Below are 23,768 nucleotides of genomic sequence, written 5' to 3' on the forward strand. Positions count from 1 at the left end.
AGGGCGACCTGATAGAAGTTTAAAAGATTGAGGCATGGATAGAATGGATAGTTGGAATCTTTTACCCCAGGGTAGAAATATCAATTAACAGGGAAAGGTTTAAAGGAGATGCAAGAAGCAGGTTAGTAAGTACCTGGAATGCGCAGCCAGGGGTGGTGGTGGAAGCAGATACAATAGCAATGTTTGAGGCGCATCTTGACAGATACATGGATAGGCAGGAAATAGAGGGTTACAGACCATGTAGAGGCAAAAGGACTTTCCATTTAGGAAGGTGTTTTGTGTTGGCACAGGCTTGGTGGGCCGAAGGGCCTGTTTCTGTGCTGTCCTGTTCCTTGTTGTTTGCAGTGCTTCAAAATGCAGGTGGCTCATCACCTTCTGAAGGGCAATTTTGGATGGTCAAGAAATGCTCGCTTGTCAGATATACTTGCATCCCATGACCCAGAGAATTCCTACAGTGCAGGAGGCCATTTGGCCCATCAAGCTTGCACTGACTCACCAGTAAAGCATCTTACTCCAGCCCTCCCGTCTGCCCCATCCCCATAACCCCACATTTACCATGGCCAAGCCACTTGACCTACACATCTTAGGACACTATTAGCATGGTTAATCCACCTAACTGCACATTCTTGGAGTGTGGGAGGAAACGCACACAGGCACAGGGAGAACTGTAAACACCACACATGACAGTCAGAGGCCGGAATTGAATCCGGGTCTCCCTGGCACTGAGGCAACAGTGCGAACCACTTGTATCCTGTAGCCTGAAATAGTAAATCTTTTCAGAACTAAATGTTCACTCAATGACAACTGGGAGTTTGGACAGCAGAATAATACTTGCTACAGCTGCACAGGTTTTTAACAAGACCACATGTGCATGAACGATTATCAGAACACCTCAGAATAATTCAATATAGCAGCTGATCCGAGAGGAGATGGTCGGCAAGTTTGGATGAAGTGGGATCCAGGAAGAAAACACAAGGAAAATCAGTCCCTTTATTGAAATTTTATTGTTCAATTTCATCATAAAGCCAGAAATTCTAACAGTAGTGCCAACAGATAGACCCAGTCTGTGTATATATATATACACACACACACACACACACAGAACAATCTTTAAAAGCAAGTGAGAATAACTAGCAGCCTGGACTTCTGCACAGTAACAGGGAGTGACTCGAGCAAGTCCGTGCAGACACCTCCCCAATTAAAGTGAAACATTGAATAGAGACTCACCCAAAACACGGCTCCTACACCCTCGCCCATGAACCAGGATTAACAAGAATATAAACATGGGTGTTTACTAATTGAGTGGGGTTAGAGTCCCAGCATAGAGCAGAGAATCCATCACCACTTCCTTGGGGGATAAAACTCTGCATCTACCAGCAAATCTTGGGTTAAAAATCACCTGAAGCCACACATGGTTTTTAAACCAAGTTTGTCTGATATCACCTCCTTTGAGACAGGCAGTCCCCCACTTACTGATGTGTAAACACACCACCCTTTAAAATACAAATATCCCATCAATGTATGGCACAGTCAGCAGTTATGAAACTTTTACATACATGTTCAGGAGTACAGTACAATTCTCAATGAAATGCAATCAGGACAGTTTGTATCCTCCATTGACCTAACCTGAAAATAATTCTCCAATTAGTGTTTAATACTGATTAAACCTCACATTAAAAATACCTAATAGAAGGTTTGACATAAGGTCAACATTGAACAGTGCTGCCCAAACAGCAACAATTACAAAATAGTGTAAACCATAAACAGTTTATTATATATTAATTTTGAGAATAAATAACTGGATTGAAGTCGCAGCTTTTTTAGTTACATGCTTGTGTGTCACGAGCTCTCTACTGCTCCTCAATGGAGTGTATTGGATTCAATCAACTGGCATCAGAACACAAGGTGAGTTCTGTGTAAACAACAAGGGGGAAGAGAGAGAGAGAGAGAAAGTGTGCCCCAGGTTATCACACGTCTGGGGAGGGTCTGGAATAACTGGCCTCGTCAATACTCAGGCTGCCTTGTTTGATTTCACAAGCCACCCCCTTCCATATCTATCCTCCACACCCCCAACCCCCACCTACACCTCTTCCCCAAATCTACCTTCCGCCCCCAACTTCATTTGCTAAAGACCATTTGTATCAATAGTTCATTCAAGTTGCAGCAGGGACAACTCAAATAACATAACCACACTCAGTCCGACCATCCAGCAGAGTTTCTGCGCACTCAATACATATCCCAGTTTTTCCACCCCCCTCACTAACCCTCTGTGGAGCCTGGATATCACCAATAGCCTGCCTTCAAAACACATCCGCCTGCCCCTTCAACTACTTCCATAAACCATCAGTCACTCAAGTCTCTGGAGGTTAAGTGGCTGCCCTTTGACTGAGTTATCGACCATGTCAGTAACTAGCTATTTGAGCAAATCACCATCAAGTTGATGGCGAGTTTGGACAATGGCCAGGGTTCCTTCCCCAACTGGTAATTAAATCACTGTTGGGATGCAAACATGGAGGCACTGCAGTCTTCAGGAACACCGCACTCCCAGATAACACAAACAGGTGAAGCCTCACAGCACGGAGCTCCTCACTGAGTGAGGCTTCACCAGCCAGCAACCTATACCCTCATTCTCCTCATATCTATACCCACTCACAAGAAACACAACCCTTACTGGTTGGCTGGAACTCTTCAAAGCATTTTACGATTGCCAGATAATCAAGTTAAAGTGTTGCCATGGAGACAATGCAAGTCACAATGTCCCTGATGGCGCCTGTTGGAAGGATGGAGATTTACATTAAAACAAAGACTAAAACCGTCTTGGTTTTAATTGTCTTTTGTCTCCTTCGCTTCCTATTACGTTGAAAGTGGTGGTTTGATAGCATAAATAAACAAGTCTGAGAGAGTGGAGATGAGGTGTTCCTCATATCCTGCTGGAATTTAAAATCAAATCTCAACTGAACTGAAACATCCACTGCCATCACTGTAGTTTACGAATCCCCCACCTTATACCCCCTGGGCCTCAGGATTGGGAAGATGGAATACAATCTTCCCAATTTTCCTCATCCACAATATTTAATTAAAGCTGATTAGCATGCAGTATATATTTTATAAAGAACTATCAAAGCTCCTTCGGTTTACGGCGGAACATTCTAGAAGCAGTGATTTTACAGGTTAATTGATCTTTATTTGTTCTCTCCCAAGTCTAAGTGTGTGGAATTCTAGCACCCATAAAAATACAAACTCAAAACCTGCCCGACAACAAGTAGCTGTTAATCGTAGTTTCCCTTTCGGAACTGGATTTTAATTAATGATTTTCACTGTGAATTTTCCACTGGATGGAACAAGTGCTGCTTTGTCCGCCCATCGGCCAGTTTGCTATTTGCGTGCAAATAAGTAGCCTAACATTCCAAATAAACTTGGCAACAAGACATGCATGGTCAGTGGTGGGATAACTAGACCAGGACCCAGACAGTTACAAGATTTCCCCCAAATCAGCGTGCTCATAGAATCATAGAATCCCTACAGTGCAGAAGGAGGCCATTCGGCCCATCGAGTCTGCACCGACCACAATTCCACCCAGGCCCTACCCCCACATATTTACCGGCTAATCCCTCTAACCTACACATCTCAGGACTCTAAGGGGCAATTTTTAACCTGGCCAATCAACCTAACCCGCACATCTTTGGACTGTGGGAGGAAACCGGAGCACCCGGAGAAAACCCACGCAGACACGAGGAGAATGTGCAAACTCCACACAGACAGTGACCCGAGCCGGGAATCGAACCCAGGACCCTGGAGCTGTGAAGCAGCAGTGCTAACCACTGTGCTACCGTGCCGCCCCTACCGTGCTCAAGCACTACCCTCCTTGGAAATGGAACATGACCAAGTGAAATCATTTACAATGAGGAAAGCCACACAGGACTCTTACTGACCTGTGGGAGAATTTACCCAGATTTGGGCTTATTCTGTCAGAGGCCCCAATCCAAGAACTGGTTCGATTACACGGTTAGGCTGAAGCAGAGGCTCCTTGGAGCAGGGAATCGAATTCCTGGGCCTAGTCCAAGAACTCAAGATAATTGCTGAGCTTTGATATGGGACTTGGTCCAAGCTAGCCTCGCCGACGAGGCAAAGTCAATCACCTGCTGACATCATCTAGACTTGCATGAAGAACGAGTCACTCAGCGTCTGTGGAACCCATGTCCCAGCAGGATCGAGCTTGTGTAGGGTGAGGAAGATCAACTCCTAGGATTCAACCAGGAGGACTTGGGCACCTACAGGTGACGAGTTGTAATTCTAAGCTACAACAGTGACTTGCCATGTGAAAAAAAAACACAAATACTTAAATCACAAATTTCATTTACCGTAGACTTTCAGACCAATGGGCCACCAGCATGGGCAGGATTTAATAAGCTAACAGCCCAAAGACCATAAGAAAAATCACCCCGTTCCCAGAGAAACCAAAAGTGCAACTCCTCTTGGCTTCTTTTCCTTTGTTCCAAATGATTGGCAAATTGGGGATAAGATCAAAAACCCTTTTGTCATTGAGGGTAACTGGCCACCTTTTGAAAGGATTTGGTGCCACCAGGCAATATTTTCAACCCTTGGTCCCAACTGACTCTTGGACCCCCATCCTCACCACCCCCATTTGCCCATTCGTCACAGCTTGGCTTCTCACCCAGCTCCCTGGCATTTGAGGAATTCTGTGCCTGGGGCTTGGCACAATTGTGCAACTTTTGAAGCATCGCATGAGCTGGGCGAATGTTTTTCAGGGTTTTTGCACATGACTTGATGCATCACTAGAAACACACACGCCAGAGAAGGGTCTATGTATTTGCCTAGGGCAGATTGGGGGATAAAACCAATATGGGCTTCAACTCCTGCCCACGGCAAAAGCACTCAGAAGTTCAGTCCATTACACATACTCCTGTTTAAAATTCAACTTTGCATGCTGGGAAGGTCTCCTCTTGCATGACGACCGTACTGTTACTCCCCAGTACGGTAATGTTCAGTGACTGCTGCCTCTCGTGGGTCTCCTGGTACCACTCATGCATGATTGGAGAGTCAAAGGTTGGGATTATGGTGACCTTTGAAAGAAAAGGGACAGCATCACGTACAACTTCAACGACAGCCAGTGAAGAACATTCCAGAATATCAGAAAACCCTGTGGAATTTCTGGGGGAGGACATGGAATGGGACATGACAAGTGGTTCATGGAACCGTTAGTGCAGCCTGGAGCACAGGATTGGAGGAATGTGGGAGGTCACGGGAGGGCTGTGTAGTTCCATGAAAAGAGAACATGTTTGTTGGGCCTTACGGCCACTTCTCTCATTTATATTTTAAAAATCTTCCCATTACTCAACCCCAGTGTGGAAAAAGCAGAACAAGGTCAAGAGACAGTCTGTACAAAATGCCATGGTGAGAATTACTAAGCTTCCCCATGCGCCTCAGAGTAAAGAGACGACTTACATTTACAAACTCAGGATGTCCCATGAAGCTTTAATGTCAAAAAAGTGTAGTCACTCTAGTAATATTGAAAAAGCAGCAGCAAATGTTAGAAGAATAAACGGCAGTGTGTTTATGACCAAATCACCAGGTTTTTGTGCTGTCGGTCGATTGATAAAAATTGGCCTGGATACATGGGAGGACTCCCCTGCTCTTCAGAGTGTGTCCTGGGATCTTCTACATTCACCTCAAGGCAGATGGGGCCTTGGTTTAACATTTCATCTGAGAGACAGCACCGCTGACAATGCAGCATTCCCTCAACATTGCACTTGCGCATCTGTACCAGATGGACTGCAGCAGTTCAAGGCAACAGCCCACCAGCACGGCGACAAAGACAACTGGGGAGAAAGACATGGCTGCCACCATGTAGCGATTAAAACCAGAGACACACAAGAAGCCGGAATTAGACGAGTGCAGAGGTCGCGGAGGGGTTATAAAGAATGTGGATAGAGGTTGGTGATTGATTATACAAATGGAAAATTCCCCTCACCTGGATATTATTCCCCCACACCATTTTGCCTTCCAAGAGTGAATCCAAGATGTTCCTCATGGACTCCTCTTTCTGTGGGTCATCGCCACTTATGACATAGATTGAAGATCTCAGCCGCCTAAAGAAGTCTGCGTTGATTGTTCGGGCGCTGTAGTTGTTGGGGATGTAGGCAAGATCAACATAGACGGGTGGAGCCAGAGGAGGACATTTGCCCACTGAACCTGCAACAGCAACAACTCATTCATAGCAGGTTGCCCAGCAGAAATCTAACAATCTCAGGTTCCAGATGATTAACTGAGCTTACATCTGCTGCTTCCCGTGAGACTGGCACACTTTGCATCTAGTGTTTCGTAAAATCTTTCCTGAATGGCCCATGTCCCTTTGACCTGGACACAACTACAGAAAAGGTCATCTCCATCTAGGCTAGAAATTAATTCTAGGGGGGGAAAAAAAATCATCCAAATCCTCCCCACCTCCTTAAACCTTCTACATTTCAGGGAACACCAGTCCAGTTTTGTCTTTATAATCTAACCCAGTTAACATTCTGGTGAATCTACACTGCACCCCTTCAAAAGCCAATATATCCCAAGGTGTGGTGGCCAGAACAATGCTCCAGCTGTGGTTTAACCAGGTGTTTGCACAGCTGCAGCAACCTTCCCACCTCTTTACATTCTCACCCTTTAGCTAGAAAGACTTATTCCATTCACCTGGATTGGTTTTTGTAGCCGATGACTACATTTTACGATCTGTATGTGTGGAGACCTCAATCCAGTTGGAAGAACTTTGTGCAGGACCCCAATGTGGTGACAGTCATGAGGGGCAGAGTGGCCGCCTGTGCTGTAAATCTCACCTGTGTTCTGTAACTGACCTGTGACTGTGCGAAGTGGTTTGGAGCTTGTGGTTTGAGGATTCCTTCCCTTCTCCGAGCTTATCGACTGGTTGGAATTCACACGGGAAACTTTGCCAGGTTGGCTGCCGCTCTTGCTGCTTGTGGCCAATTTATCCACTTCTTTAGACGTCAGCTGAGGACCTTTTGGTTTGGAGAGAGTCGATTGTTTAGTGTTTTCGGTTTTCCGTGCTGCTGAGCCCAAAGTCGGCTTGGAACCCATTTTTTTGCCTTTCGTCCTCTCTGAGACGGTTTTGGTAGAGTTCTGGGTCAGCACCTCAGGGTCTACCATGCAGGTGCCAGGTTGGGGTGGAGGTGGGTGAGGGTCTTTCATTGGGGCAGGAAGAGGGTCATGCGGTCTGGAGGACATGGCTGGATGAGACCCATCGGCAGGAAGGCTCTCAGAGTCTTCCTCGGAGTCAATGCCCCCGTCTGCGGTGATGGACGGACAGTCCTCAGTCCCATGTTGGGCATCTGAACCTGAGGGGGTTGGGAGGGACTCGCTAGCGGAAGTTGGGGTCCTTTCGTCCAGTGCTGCCTTTCTATTGGAAGGAGACTTGTGACCTCTCCTTTGCACAATGGGCTTGGCAAATTCCTGGGAAAGGTCGCTCTCGTCTGACAATTCACGTGGACTGGGGTTAATGAAGGAGGGGGAGAGTTCAGTCTTTGGGTGCTTAAATTCACACGGCGATACAAGACACAAGTCAACATCGTGAGGGGATTCGGATGGGACCCCCGCTACACGTGGCAAATGCCCATCAACTCCATCACCGTGAATTAATGCACGATCCCCATCCGCTGAGGAACGGGCTAGCGACGCCTGGGGAGGCCGGAAGGTGTCTTGCATTGACTTCAAGGGCAGGCTCATGCTGTGGGGGTCCCCTTTCCCGGAGAAGGCTTCGTGTTCAGGAGAAAGACCATCGAGAGGTCCCCTCTGATTGTCCTCTCGTGGAGACGTCAGAGCTTCACTCAGAGGCGGCAGTACCTGCTCAAAGGAGACGGACAGAGACTCAACTTCTGTGGAATGGGGAGAGCCAACTTCTGCTGGCAATGAAGGGGTTGTCAGAGTTGGCGAAACATCGGGGACAATTTCCTTGAACGGACTCAGGGTCAGAAAGCCAGTGTGTCTGTCCAATGGGGCATTGGCATTTTCAAATAGTGGCCGTGTGTTTGACTGGGGTGCTCCATCTACAGGCTTATTACAAGCATTATTCAACTGGTTTTCCTCATTGAGGAGGCTGGAAACTCTCTCTATTAAACCATCTTCACTCCTGGGAATGATCTCATCAATTGGTGATTGATGGAAGGGAGTGTGGCCAGCACTGGCAGGGCCAGATCCTGGCGGAGAGACCATCTCGAGGGTCCTCTCCTCAGAGCTCGCACAATGGTCCTCCACAATCTCCTGGTTGTTGACAAACATCTGCCCTTTCAATTCATCTGGTGGCCCGAGCTCGGTCGGCGTTAGATCAAAGTTAACACTACGATCGCTCCGTGGGGTTTTAGCAAGAGGTGAAAGGGCTGTCATGTTCCTACTGGGACTCAACTTTTCATCAAAATACCTGAACTTATCAGGACTTTCCACCTCAAAACCATCTTCATTTTCAGTACCACAGATCAGACCGTTAATATGATTAATTCTAATCATACCTTGATCAGATTCAGCCTTGGCATCACCTCTGGCTTCCCCTTTCTCCTCCGTGTCCTCGCCTCCTTTATGCGTCTCAGGCCACACCAAGATCACGGCTTCCTCGCTGGCAGGGCCGTCCGTGTTGACAACTCGATCGTCAGCTTGGGGAGAAGATTCAAACTCGCTTCCGTTCTCCATTGTGGTGAAACCCTCATCAGGTGATGGTTCATCTGGCAGCACCGCTGTCCCCTCAGACACCGTCCCGGCCTGGTTCAACACCACTGCGCTGCCGGCCTGCACCGCCTGCTCTGCTTCCTCCAGCTTCTCGAAATCTGCCGTCATGTCCTCCGGCGTGGAGAGCTTGGAAGCACCCAGTTCAACTCCCTTCTCCGAGAGAGATCCACTGCCAGGATCTTGCTTGCATTCTGATGCAGAGCCCTTTTTCTGAACTTTGGGTTTGACTTGCCCTTTAGCCAAAGGAATTGGATCCTTTTTCACCTCTTTATTCTGCACAGGGACCTTTGCTGACGTCTTTCTGCTCAGAGAAGACGCAGCCATTTTTTTAACAGAAGTCTTTGCTCCTGTTCCTTCATCCTTTTTAGGCTCCTTCTTAACTGTCTTTGCCACATCTTTTCTCACCATTTTCTTCTCCTCCGTTTCTTTTCTTTCCTCCTTTTTAGAAGCTTTCACATCTTTGCTCTCCTCTGGTTTTGCTGATTTCACCTCTTTCTTTTGCAGTCTCTCCTTGGACAGTTTAGGCTTTGTGTCGGTTTTCAGTTTGTCGCCAACTGGTTCTCTGGCTCTCGGATCTGCCGACGCATTCGAATGAGTGTCTCTCGCCCCCTCGCTCGGTGCTGCCGTGTCAGCTTTGGGTTTTCCAACCTTGTCCCTCCTCTCCACCCGATGCTTGTCCCTGGCAGATCCTGGCCTCGCCCCCACCAAGTTAGACTCCGAGTCGCATCCCGCTTTGACAGACGACCCCTTGAGGCTTTTCAGACTCTCCCGACTTTCTGCCCGTTTTGGCTTGGAGCCCTTCTCTTTTTGAAGAGCTTCCAGTTCACTTTTGGTAGCGGAGGGCTGCTTCAAGAATTCCAGGTGCTTCAGCCGGTCTAATCCCTCCAATATTTTGTTTTGAGGAGTGCAACCGGGAAACAGCACCCTGATTATCTTCTCAATCTTACTCGCTGGGTGCCAAACAATAAGAGCACAGATGGACACCAGGCACGGAATGGGAACCTCTCCTCCTTTGGGCCAGCCATTGCCTGTCCACTGTTGCATCAAGAAGTCCAGGTCTTTACTGCCTTTACTTGGGTTAAGGACATACATCTCCAGACGTCCAACTCCCATCTTTTGAAAGAGAATGATTGGTTCTAAAGCATTGCCAACAGTCCTGCAGAGTGGCAGGGGTTCAATCCGCAGCAGGTCCAGATATTGAAGCGTCACACTAACCTCATCGATGCTACGCCGGACATTATTTCTCTCGATGTGTTGGAGCCGTTCAGGTGCATTGAGAAACATGACGCCAATCTCGGGAGAAATGAGATGTTTCATCCAATCACCGTTCGTTTCTGAGCCGAGAGACTGATCCTCGTCGAGCTCTGCAAGCTTCCTCTGCAACAGGCTGTTAATCCCGGGCAAGTTGTCAGTTCCAATGTGAGTCAACAGGACAGAATCAATCCTGTCCAAGTGACGGACAAGCTTCCAGAAGGATGATTTCTGATCTGAACCCCCGTCCACCAGAATATTGAAGCCATTGACAGCAAAGAAGGCGGAGTCTCCCCGTCCTCCAGGGAAGATGTAGCAGCAGGGTTTGGAAAGCTTCAGGAAGCCCACAGTGGCCGGGGGCTCCAGCAGATCAAAGGGCGATGACGATTCCATGGTTTCGGAGAGATATTCCAGGAATTCCTGGAGTCCTTCCATCGGCGGCAGAACGACCGGAGGGTTCAGCCTGATCTCAATGAACTCCTGGAGGCTGTGCTTCTCCAAGCTGGATTTCTTCCATTCTCCAAAGTCAGGGCAGGCGAGGGTGAGGCTGGCCTTGTTAGCAGGTGGTGTGAAACTCAACAGCTCTCCGATCTAAGAGGAAATCAAAAGGGCAACTTATCAATACACCATCCTTTAGACATCAGAATAAGTTTCAGTTCATTCAAAACCCTGCTGCTTGTTCTAGCTTGCAGACAGTCCTGGTCCCCCATCACCTCCAGGCTCGCTAACCTAAACTTTATTATTAATGTCACAAGTAGGCTTACATTAACACTGCAATGAAGTTACTGTGAAAATCCCCGAGCCGCCACACTCCGGCGCCTGTTCAGGTACACTGAGGGAGAATTTAGCATGGCCAATACACTTAACCAGCACGTCTTTGGGACTGTGGGAGGAAACCAGAGCACCCGGAGGAAACTCAAGCAGACACGGCAAGACAGTGATCGAAGCCGGGCATCGAACCTGGGTCCTGCTAACCACCACTGCCGCCTGATCTGGATTGGCTCCTGGTCTGGCAACACCTCAACTTCAAAAATGTTATCTTCATTTTAAACCGTCCTCAAACATTCCCAGCACAGAATACAGCACAGGGTTAGATTCTGGGTGGGAATTGCCAGCAGTCTGAGTATGAACAAGCTGTAGCTCAATTTTGAAATCACTGATTTTAAAGGACAGCGAAGGAGCAGCAGGGTTAACAGAGAGAGAGAGAGGGGAGACAGCAATGCTGGAAACAACCTCCTTGTCCGTGAAGATCTGGATGAAATCCTGGAATGTGAAGGATCCTTTCTGCAACAGTAGATCACCCGATTCCTCCAGACACAGTCCAGCCAATACCAAGAGCTTGTGTCGGGACGGCGCCGATATCAGAGTCCGTACCTAGAACAGAAACAGCAGCACAGGAATCAGCTGTGGAAACAGGACTCTGTGTTGCGTTGCGCTGTCAGCCTCCCGACTCCAGTTGCTGCACTGGATTGAGTTTAAAAGAGGATGAATGAGATGGCACCAAGCTCAGCGTCAACTCAGAATCAGAGCCACAAGAGCCCCTTCAAGGGGATCCCCTGGACAACTGGTCCAATTAAATAACAGCTTTATATAAAACCTTGCAGCACACAGGGACACACCCAATACGTCACAGCTAATCATTGGCAATGACAATCCACTTGTGCATAGCAAGATCCCACAAACAGCAACGTGAAAAATAATCAGAATCTGCGTTATAATGTTGGTTGAGAGTTAACTACTGGTGAGGAGACACGCGCCGTGCCCCCGTCCACCACCGCCAAGCCGCCTACCGCCCCCATTTCACAGAGTTATTGGTGAAAGCTGCTCAATATAACAGGTGGCAGCCGGAGAATGAGCTCGGGGTCGGGGGCTGAAACAGGGAGGGGGCAGATTGGAGGATAAAGGTCACAAGGTTAAAGAGAACCAGCTGATGCCTCACCTCATGACACAGACACTCATTGGAGGGATTTATCAGAACCAATGTTTCCAAAGCCTCACCGTGGTGATGGAGAATCTTCTGGCCTGAGAGAGAAAAGACAAGAACACATTGAATAATGAAACACCAATCCCGCAAAGACCCAACCGCATAGGAGCAGATACATCTGTCACTGCATAACACTGGGGTACAGCACTGGTGGGGACAGGTCTCTCACTGTGTAACACTGGGGTACAGTACTGGTGGGGACGGGTCTGTCACTGTGTAACACTGGGGTACAGTACTGGTGGGGACGGGTCTGTCACTGTATAACACTGGGGTACAGTACTGGTGGGGACAGGTCTGTCACTGTATAACACTGGGGTACAGTACTGGTGGGGACTTGTCTGTCACTGTATAACACTGGGGTACAGTACTGGTGGGGACGGGTCTGTCACTGTATAACACTGGGGTACAGTACTGGTGGGGACTTGTCTGTCACTGTATAACACTGGGGTACAGTACTGGTGGGGACAGGTCTGTCACTGTATAACACTGGGGTACAGTACTGGTGGGGACTTGTCTGTCACTGTATAACACTGGGGTACAGTACTGGTGGGGACAGGTCTGTCACTGTATAACACTGGGGTACAGTACTGGTGGGGACTTGTCTGTCACTGTATAACACTGGGGTACAGTACTGGTGGGGACTTGTCTGTCACTGTATAACACTGGGGTACAGTACTGGTGGGGACAGGTCTGTCACTGTATAACACTGGGGTACAGTACTGGTGGGGACTTGTCTGTCACTGTATAACACTGGGGTACAGTACTGGTGGGGACGGGTCTGTCACTGTATAACACTGGGGTACAGTACTGGTGGGGACGGATCTGTCACTGTATAACACTGGGGTACAGTACTGGTGGGGACGGGTCTGTCACTGTATAACACTGGGGTGCAGTACTGGTGGGGACGGGTCTGTCACTGTATAACACTGGGGTACAGTACTGGTGGGGACGGGTCTGTCGCTGTATAACACTGGGGTACAGTACTGGTGGGGACAGGTCTGTCACTGTATAACACTGTGGTACAGTACTGGTGGGGATGGGTCTGTCACTGTATAACACTGGGGTCTGTCACTGTATAACACTGGGGTCTGTCACTGTATAACACTGGGGTACAGTACTGGTGGGGATGGGTGAAGGATATTAAGGAACTCTCTGGATCTCAGCCTCCCACCTCGTGATCCTAGTTTTCCTAGTCTGGCTCGTTCAGCCGTCAATGGAATAATCTGCAGTGCGAATCAAAAGGCTCTCAAACCAACGCACTATTCTGTCAAGTCGGAATGAAAACTGCTCAATCCTTTGGTTTCTCAATGTGTCCATGAGGACAGCACCAGAGGCCTCCGTGCAGCCGGAAGGTACCGACATCCGTCAGCGCACACACACCATGGCTAATCCTCTCTGCCTGAATGAGGGAGAGAGATTACAGAGACTCAAGGACAGCATTTCCTTCCTCCTCTACAACTTGACACAGTATCGGAGCATTACCCCAATCCCACTGCACAGTTAGCTAAACGCTCCACTAACAGTGCAGCAAACAGCAACAAAGCTGACCAGACCATTAAGCCAAGGATCAGACAAACAAACTGAATGTAACAACAGCAACTTGCATTAATGCAGCACCTTTAACATAGTAAATCCTCCCAAGGTGCTTCATTAGGAAACAAATCACAAGGTGATATTAGAGTCAGGGCCAATCAATAACGTCAATCCAAACCAAAAATATCCACTTCCTCAGCCAGAAATAGTGGGTTAAACATCAGGATTTTCACCGACACCCTGGGTTCCCCAAGCAAACCCAGACTAATCACAGTCTGGCTGTGCTCAGGATTCAACACAGTTCCTACAGCACAAACATCACAAGCACTGTACATCTGGGAATGTTTGATGGGGACAGTGTAGAGGGAGCTTTACTCTGTATCTAACTCTGTACTATACCTGTCCTGGGAGTGTTTGATGGGGACAGTGTAGAGGGAGCTTTACTCTGTATCTAACCCCGTGCTGTACCTGTCCTGGGAGTGTGATGGGGGACGGTGTCGAGGGAGCTTTACTCTGTATCTAACCCCGTGCGGTACATGTCCTGGGAGTGTTTGATGGGGGACAGTGTAGAGGGAGCTTTGCTCTGTATCTAACCCCATGCTGTACCTGTCCAGGGAGTGTTTGATGGGGACAGTGTAGAGGGAGCTTTACTCTGTATCTAACCCTGTGCTGTACCTGTCCTGGGAGTGTTTGATGGGGGACAGTGTAGAGGGAGCTTTGCTCTGTATCTAACCCCATGCTGTACCTGTCCAGGGAGTGTTTGATGGGGACAGTGTAGAGGGAGCTTTACTCTGTATCTAACTCTGTACTATACCTGTCCTGGGAGTGTTTGATGGGGACAGTGAAGAGGGAGCTTTACTCTATCTAACCCTGTGCTGTACCTGTCCTGGGAGTGTTTGATGGGGGACAGTGTAGAGGGAGCTTTACTCTGTATCTAACCCCGTGCTGTACCTGTCCTGGGAGTGTGATGGGGACAGTGTAGAGGGAGCTTTACTCTGTATCTAACCCCGTGCTGTACCTGTCCTGGGAGTGTTTGATGGGGACAGCAGTAAACAAAAGCAGGAAGTAAATCCATCTCAAGCAGCTAAAATTCAAATCTGACTGCAGATTATATAAATTATAAACAAATGAATTGCTTTAAGCTTTCTACACAGCTGGATTTCTCACCATAGAATGGAATGCACCATCTCAAGGGAGAGTCCTTTATGCCATCAATAATATATTGGACGCAGATTAATTCTACTGCAATCTTTCTCCTGCATAAGATGGGTCTCTCTCCTATTGGAAGAGAAGTCTGCCTGGAACATTATCCAAACATGTTTCCCTCCATAATGCACTAATTGGATAGAGTGTCAAGCTGCTGGGTTGGGATTCCTGCCATTGTTTGGTGGCTATCTGATGTCCCTGGAGTGCTGACATTCCGACCTGCTGCATCCTGGCCTGTGGGAGGAAGAGTCCATTAACAGCAATAAGACAGGCGCCAATAATTCCAATCGGGAATTCAGGAAAAATGCCTTTACCCAGAGTGTGTGGATCTGTCTACAGGGACTTGGAGAAAGTGGATTATAGAATATGTACACTCGAGGGAAATTGGATAAACATGAGAGAAAGAAATAGAAGGGTCTATTGATGGGGTAAGACAAAGACCATAAGATATGGGAGCAGAATTAAGCCATTCAGCCCATCGAATCTGCTCCACCATTCAATCATGGCTGATAATTTTCTCGATCCCATTCTCCCGCCTTTTCCCCGTAACTGTTGATCCTTTTACCAAATCAAGAACCTCTCAGTAAATACACTCAATGACCTGGCCTCCACAGCTTTCTGTGGCAATGAATTCCATAGATTCACCACCACTCTGGCTGAAGAAATTTCTCCTCATCTCGGTTCTAAAAAGAGTGGTCTCTTTACTCACTGTACCCTCGAATCCTAGTCTCGCCTCTGAATGGAAACATCTTCTCCACATTCACTCTATCCAGGCCTTTCAGTATCCTGCAAGTTTCAATGGGGTGCTCTCTCGCAGCACGGTGGCACAGTGGGTTAGCACTGCTGCCTCACAGCGCCAGGGACCCGGGTTCAATTCCGACCTCGGGTCACTGTGTGGAGTCTGCACGTTCTCCCCGTGTCTGCGTGGGTTTCCTCCGGGTGCTCTGATTTCCTCCCACAGTTCAAAAATGTGCAGGTTGGGTGGATTGGCCATTCTAAATTGGCCCTTAGTATCAAGGGGACTAACTAGGGTAAACGCATGGGGCTATGGGGATAGGGCCTGGGTGGGATTGTGGTCGGTGCAGACTCGATGGGCCAAATGGCTTCCTTCTGCACTGTAGGGATTCTATGATTCTATGAAAAGTGGGAGGAGGCAGCACGGTAGCACAGTGGTTAGCACTGCTGCTTCACAGCTCCAGGGTCCCGGGTTCGATTCCCGGCTCGGGTCACTGTCTGTGTGGAGTTTGCACATTCTCCTCGTGTCTGCGTGGGTTTCCTCCGGGTGCTCCAGTTTCCTCCCACAGTCCAAAGATGTGCGGGTTAGGTTGATTGACCATGCTAAAATTGCCCCTTAGAGTCCTGAGATGCGTAGGTTAGAGGGATTAGCGGGTAAATATGTGGGGGTAGGGCCTGGGTGGGATTGTGGTCGGTGCAGACTCGATGGGCCGAATGGCCTCCTTCTGCACTGTAGGGTTTCTATGATTTCGATGAGGCTCACACGGGACATGTTCAGTGTCGATGAGTTGGGGCTGCCAGATCTATTGAGCTGTGAAATGGGGTTTAGACTGGCACCACTGTGCATGTGGAGGTACCAATGGGATCATGGCAGCACAAACAAGCAGCGAGCATCCAGGCAGGTCAACTCATGGCAAGAAACCAATACTAAAAGAGCTGCAAAGTGCAAGCTCTGGGTCAAATTGCAGGAGAGGCCGGGAGATATTTTAGAACCCACCAAAAAAATCAATGTAAAGATTTTCAACAGAAAAAATAAAAGCGTTGTGTTTCAGAGTAGCTCAATTCACCACCCCCTCAAACCCTGCAGGTCAGAACAAAGTCACTTCTTGGGACAACAAGTTACTATTCCTCTATGAATGGTTAGTCTGCAGTAGTGGGACTGACTGCAGTGAGTGCTGCGTGAACAATACTGCCCTTCAAATGAGAAAAGCAAACAGCAGCAAAACAGAACATATCAAAGCTACCCTGTGGCTACCCTGATCAGTCTCTGCGCATCACACTAACTCACAAACAGACTCTGATGTGAGTGATTCAATCACATGCCTCAGCTTCACTTTAAACAATATTCACACTCTGTACCAGTCAGCAATCGGCAGGGTGCCCTGAAGCACTTCTCAGCCAATGAGGTACTGTAAGAATGTCCAGTCACAACTGCAATGGGAAAAACAGCAGCCAATTTGTGCACAGCAAGATCCCATGAAAGCCAGTAAAACCAGATAACCTGCTTCAGTAGCGTTGGTTAAAAAAATAAATACTCAGTTGATTCAAGAAAGTTCCTGCAGTTCCTCTGGCAGCGTTACTGGAAGAGATCACCGGGGGACATATACAATCCGATGGGTTTCATCATCCACTATTTTTGATATGGCTTCACACCAATCATTGCTGCATCTGTGTCTGTTTAAGAATGAGGCCGTCACTGGCATTTATTGACCATCCCAAATTGTCCTGGAAGTGGGGCTGAGCCACCTTCGTGAAGCGGTTCCTGTGGAGACAGCGTTCCCATGGCGAGCAGAGAGAGTTCTCAGATTTTGACCCAGTCAGTGAAGGAACATGATTTACTTCCAAGTCAAGATGGGGGTGAGACTTTGTAGGGTGAAGGGGTGAATGCTTGCAGGTGTGTGTGGGGGGAGCGGGGGGCGCTCACAAGCATCTGCTACCCTTGTCTTTCTGGTCAAAGACACATTGGTGAGTTATTGCAGTGTATCCTGTAGAGGATATGCATTGCCATTCAGTGAGTGCGCGAGAGTGCGCGAGAGAGCGCGAGAGAGCGTGTGGCTCTGTCCTGGATGGCATCGAGCTTCTTGAAGCTGAACCCATCCAGGACAGTAGGGAGAGTATTCCATCACACGCCTGACTGTGCCTTGTAGATAGTGGACAGGCTTTGGGTGGGGAGTCAGGAGTGGAGTTCCTCACTGCAGAATTCCCAGTCTCTGACCTGTAATGGGAAGCAATGTTTCTCTCGCTGGTGACAGTCAAATTCAAACCCCAGGATGTTGATGGTCAGGGATTCTGTGACTGAATGTCATGGGGAGGTGTTAACCTATTTGGATTAAAGCACAATCATACGCACCCCTTTTGCACAGTTATCAACTGATGCGACCAAAATGAATATATTGTTCAAAAACCCCCAATATTTATTACATTGCTATTTTTGGGCAAGTTGACTGGCCATCAGCATGATAACTATACTTGGCATCAGTATGAATTCCTGGTGTCTACAAGTGTAGATGAGATGTGTGCAGTCATTAAAAGTATGTGCACCCCTCCCTGAGGTTGTCTCAAAACCACACGCAGCTCAGGGCTCAATCACCAAGCTCTGCTTCTTGAGGCAGAGAAGCAGGAACAGAAACGGGACAAAACACACATGGACACAGATGGCCAAGATTCCCAACATTCACGCCCTTCCCATAGCAAGAACACCTGTTTCCAACAGTCAGAAGGAATCCAGGACTTAACCTCTTCCTCACCAACCTCCCCAGGGACAGGGAAAGCTTTGTAAGGAGAGACAGAGGAGGAAGAATCCTGGAAGGGTGGAAATCCAGACAGGATAACAAACCCAGTACAGTCAAACCGCCCCACACCCATAATCAAAGCACAAAATAGACATCGAGCACTCAGCCAGAAAGGAACAGGAATTTAATACTGAAATGAGGACTAGGAACCGGCAGTGGCCACGCAGCCCCTCAATAAGATGCTGGCTTGCCTTTCCCAGCTCTTGATTCCAAGTGCCCACAAGACTATGGAATTCTTTTACACTTCCCAAATGAAAGTCACTCACACAATATCCATGATTAAAGGGTTCGCACTGACCCCAGTTATCTGCAAAATATGCACTTCAGTGCAGTACTGAAAGGGTGCGTCATTATCGAAGGAGCTAACTTTGTGGTATGTTAAACTGAGGCACCATTCACTCCCACCCTTGGGTGGATGTTAAAGATCCCACACAGTAAGAAGTCTCACAACACCAGGTTAAAGTCCAACAGGTTTATTTGGTAGCAAAAGCCACCAGCTTTCAGAGCGCTGCTCCTTCGTCAGGCGAGTGGGAGTTCTGTTCACTAACAGGGCACAAAGACACAACCTCAATTTACAAAATAATGGTTGGAATGAGAGTCTTTACAGGTAATCAAGTCTCAAAGGTACAGACAATGTGAGTGGAGAGAGCGTTAAGCACAAGTATCGACACAGACATCAAATTTCTACAAAGATGCAAGAAAGCAGACAAGATACCGAAATAACCTGTGCTTAACCCTCTCTCCACTCTCATTGTCTGTACCTTTAAGGCTTGATTAGCTGTAAAGACTCGCATTCCAACCATTATTTTGTAAATTGGGTTTGTGTCTTTACATGCCCTGTTTGTGAACAGAACTCCCACTCACCTGACGAAGGAGCAGTGCTCCGAAAACTAGTGGCTTTTGCTACCAAATAAACCTGTTGGACTTTAACCTGGTGTTGTGAGACTTCTCACTGTGTTTACCCCAGTCCAACGCCGGCATCTCCACATCAAAGATCCCAGAGCCCTTTATGGCGTTCCTGGCCAAACGTATTAAGCAAATTGTCTAGCCCTCAGTATTGAGGGGATCTTTCGATATGCATATCAGCTGCCACATTTCCTACCTTTTAAGAGCGCATTTCATTGGCTGTAAAGCACTTTGGGTCATCCAAGGCCATGGACTACAGCTTCCATTTATATAGCGCCTTTCACACAAAACATCAAGGCACTTGAACAGAAGCAATTACCAAACAGATGCTTGATGCCAAGCCACAAAGGAAGATTAGGGATGGGTGCCCAGAAACTAATGGCAACAGAAAGCACAGCCCATGGTGGTGCCATTAAAATCAGCGAGGTTTAAGGGGCCAGAATTGGAGCAGCGCAAAGATGAGGATTTAAGGGTTGGAGGAGATTAGAGTTAGAGGTGAAGGTTGCAGATTTGCAAACAAGGATGTGAATTCTAAAAATGAAGCACTGGGAGCACAACTGATGATCAACAGGGACTTTGACACAAGTCAGCAGAGCATAGAAAGATAGGAGCAGGAGACGGCCATTCGGCCCTTCAAGCCTGCTCCATCATTCAAACAATCATGGCTGATTGTCCAACTAAGTAGCCTAATCCTGCTTTTCCCTTTGGTCCCATTCGCCCCAAGTGCTATATCCAGCCACCTCTTGAATACATTCAATGTTTTGGCATCAACTACTTCCTGTGGTAATGAATTCCACAGGCTCACCACTCTCTGGGTGAAGAAATGTCTCCTCATCTCCATCCTAAGTGGTCTACCCCGAATCCTCAGACAGTGACCCCTGGTTCTGGATTCCCCCACCATCAGGAACATCCCCCCTGCATCTATCCTGTCTAGTCCTGTTAGGATTTTAAAGGTCTTCATGAGATTCCCCCCTCATTTGTCTGAACTCCAGCAAAAACAATCCTAACCTAGTCAATCTCTCCTCATACATCAGTCTTTGGAACATTGGATGGCCTCAAGTCTGTGAGGGAATGAAGATGGTCAAGGTACGGGTGAAGATTTCAGCAGATTATTGGCCTCTTTTTAGGAGATGGGGTGAAGTTGAGCAACAAGGGGGAATTGGGCAGACTGAGTAATGGCACGGATCTGTGGCAGAACCTCGTTAAATACAACATCAGGATACAAACACCCTGGCAACGAGAGAGAGGGGGACGGAATCACTAAGGAACAGAGTCTGTTGCTGGGGATTGATGAGAGTGACTTTGGACTTCCTGATATTGTATTTACCTGGCACTGTTCATAAGAACATAATAGGAGCAGGAGTAGACCATCTAGCCCCTCGAGCCTGCCCCGCCATTCAATAAGATCATGGCTGATCTGACAGTGGTTTAGTTCCACTTACCCGCCCGCTCCCCATAACCCTTAATTCTCTTATTGATCAGAAATCTATCTACCTGTGACTTAAACATATTTAACCAGGTAGCCTCCACTGCTTCAATGGGCAGAGAATTCCAGAGATTCAGTACCCTCTGAGAGAAGAAGTTCCTCCTCAACTCTGTCCTAAACTGACTCCCCCTTATTTTGAGGCTGTGTCCTCTAGTTCTTGTTTCCTTTCTAAGCAGAAAGAATCTCTCTGCCTCTACCCTGTCTAGCCCCTTCATTATCTTATATGTCTCTATAAATTCAAATAAGATTAGATTAGAAAGAAGATTAGAAACCCTACAGTGCAGAAGGAGGCCATTCGGCCCATCGAGTCTGCACCGACCACAATCCCACCCAGGCCCTCCCCCCACATATTTTACCCGCTAATCCCTCTAACCTATGCATCCCAGGACTCTAAGGGACAATTTTTAACCTGGCCAATCAACCTAACCCGCACATCTTTGGACTGTGGGAGGAAACCGGAGCACCCGGAGGAAACCCACGCAGACACGAGGAGAATGTGCAAACTCCACACAGACAGTGACCCGAGCCGGGAATCGAACCCGGGACCCTGGAGCTGTGAAGCAGCAGTGCTAACCACTGTGCTACCGTGCCGTAAATGCAAGTCTTTATCCTGGGTGAATCATACGCCACCTACACAGATTTGAACAAGGATGTGGAAAGGGAGAAGGAAAAAAGAATTGCAAGACCCGACACAGAGACAGAGTCCCTAATTACCAACTGCACTGCTGGGGCCTCTGCCGCATGAACTGACCAAAAGACTGCAGCAAGTTTGAGAGACTCTGCTTGTTCAAACGATCACTGGTTTCATCCCATTGAGAAGTCTCACAACACCAGGTTGAAGTCCAACAGGTTTATTTGGTAGCACAAGCTTTCAGAGCGCCGCTCCTTCTCATTGAGGCAGAGAAAGCTGTGACTTAGCCACGGGACCCCACTCTACAGAGGGCTGAGAGTTGGCAGATCAGCTCAAAGCAGGATATCTCAGGGCAGATGACTGAGCAACCCATGATGCTCATTCATTCTCAGAGGCCCCTCCCCTCTAATTCAGTCAGCAGCAAATCACAAGAGAGAGAGCTGGGCAGGGGTGACTCAACAGGAATCGCTACACTTTCTTATCCATCACGTGTAACTTGCTCAGCAGAAGACGCCATCTCAGTGAGATCATCCCTCCAGTACAACCATTCATGTATGAAGTTGGCCAGCCAATCACAGCAAGATATTCACCTTTAGGGGGCATCACACCAGAGAGCTGTTCCACCACAGTCCTCCCAAACAGAACTAACACTCACTCAGGCATCATCCCCACATTCCAACACCGATACCTGGACAAAACGTGACCGAGAGCCCTGACCACATTCCAGTCCCAGGATACAGAAACCAATTGTGGGAATGATAGAGGTAGAGAGCAGCTCACTCAACTCAGCTTGAAGGACGCAGCCTTTCGAAATGGACCTTTGGTCAGTCTGTTCACTGCTGCTGCTGCTGATCCAGAGACACTGGGATGGAACCTGAACAGTCCACCTCCAAAAATACAACAACATGTTTAAGCTCCTTTAACTGGAGATCAATTATCTGAAGAGCAGGGAGGTCCCCTCAGTTTCCTGCCAATATTAATCCCCCCGAGCAACACGAGAGAATTTCAGATTAAATCAAAATCCTGCTGAGATTTTGCAGCATCCGCTGTTCTAACAGCATCTGTTTTATATGTTTTTTTAACACCACAATATTGAGTCTGGATGACCCTTTGTCAGAGCTCTGACTTGAAGCGTTGGCTCCGCTCCCTCTCTCCACAGAGGCTGTCAGACCTGCTGAGATATTCCAGCATCTTGTGTTTTTGCTGCGAGAGAAATTGCCGTGTGGGGATTGGCTGCAACACTGATGATGCTGCAAAAAGTACTTCATCACCAAGTGTTTGAGGACTTTCGGCTTCTCCGAAGCAGCTACACTGAATAGAAGTCAGTTCATTCGTTTTTCAACTGGATATTCCACAAACTCAGTGAGAAACGTAGGTCTTGGGGGTTGATGGGGGATGGTCCCTGCAGGGTTATAGAATCAACACTATTCAAACCAAGCCTGCCTCAAGTTTCACCAATAAAAATATTACCAAAAACATCAAACAAAATCAAAAATCCCCAAACGTTCAGTGTTTGAATTTCACTCAAAACCTGCTGCCAAGGATTGTAAAGAACCACCGGGTGGATCTGCAGCCCCAGATGTTTGCACAAATCACAGCAAAAAATGAAATTAAGGTCTTACCTTTCCCCTCATCGGGAAACGTAGCAGAGTGTCTGGACACAAAGAGTTTGAGTTGTTCATCAAGGTTGAAAGCAGCAGCGTCAATGTCCCAGGAGAGGATCCCTGGAAAAGAAACACCAGCCATGAGGGAGAGGCAGCAACATGGACATTGGGGGTGAGGGAGGGGGGAGGAGCAAAGGGGCAACACCGAGATACAGGAGTCCAGATGAACAGACCTCAGTCGGCGGACAGGTAGAAAAAGAAACAATTCAGAAGTCTTATGGAATATTGGCTTTTAATCACGGGAGGCTAGCGATGGGGCAGCCGGAAATGCACAGATGGGAAAGTGATGCTTCAGTTGTTAAACAGCCTTCATCAACTCCCACCGTGCACGCAGACCAAGTTTATCCAATATGACCTCAACATTTAACCATTTCAGCCCCAGTATCATTGTGGTGACTCTGGACAACTCCTTGCTCAGTAAGAGTTTTAACACAACCAGGTTAAATCTTTAACTTGGTGTTGTTAAAACCCACTGTGTTTACCCAGTCCAACGCTGGCATCTCCACATCACAACTCCTTGCTCCCAGTGTCCAATTGACTGAGAAACGGTTAATGCTTCAGGTAAATTATGTGTATAAAATTATGAAAGGCATAGATAGGGTGACGGTGGGAAGCTTTTCCCCAGGTCGGTGGTGACGTTCACGAGGGGTCATAGGTTCAAGGTGAAGGGGGGGGGGAGGTTTAACACAGATATCAGAAGGACATATTTTACAGAGAGGGTGGTGGATGCCCGGAATGCGCTGCCAGGCAAGGTGGTGGAGACGGACACACTGGGAACGTTTAAGACTTATCTAGATAGCCACATGAACGGAGTGGGAATGGAGGGATACAAAAGAATGGT

General features: G+C 47.9%; 1 protein-coding gene across 2 annotated transcripts; it reads right to left on the reverse strand.

Annotated features, from left to right (window-relative positions):
* Positions 1 to 988: 988 nt before the first annotated feature.
* Positions 989 to 23,099, reverse strand: map1sa (microtubule-associated protein 1Sa). Of its 2 annotated transcripts, XM_078198537.1 has the most exons (7): positions 22,886 to 23,095; positions 11,930 to 12,012; positions 11,224 to 11,364; positions 8,526 to 10,581; positions 6,861 to 7,022; positions 5,993 to 6,213; positions 989 to 5,084 (listed from the first exon to the last, which is right to left on the reverse strand). In XM_078198537.1, exons 1-7 carry the CDS (start codon positions 23,007 to 23,009, stop codon positions 4,929 to 4,931), a joined length of 2,943 nt encoding a protein of 980 aa, XP_078054663.1. In that variant the 5' UTR covers positions 23,010 to 23,095; the 3' UTR covers positions 989 to 4,928. The 2 variants fall into 2 exon arrangements, with proteins under 2 accessions (XP_078054663.1, XP_078054662.1); XM_078198536.1 differs by having other exon boundaries at positions 6,861 to 10,581; positions 22,886 to 23,099.
* Between the last annotated feature and the right edge of the window lie 669 nt (positions 23,100 to 23,768).

The sequence above is a fragment of the Mustelus asterias genome, chromosome 26 (assembly GCF_964213995.1).
Source record: "Mustelus asterias chromosome 26, sMusAst1.hap1.1, whole genome shotgun sequence".
Taxonomy (NCBI): Eukaryota; Metazoa; Chordata; class Chondrichthyes; order Carcharhiniformes; family Triakidae; genus Mustelus; species Mustelus asterias.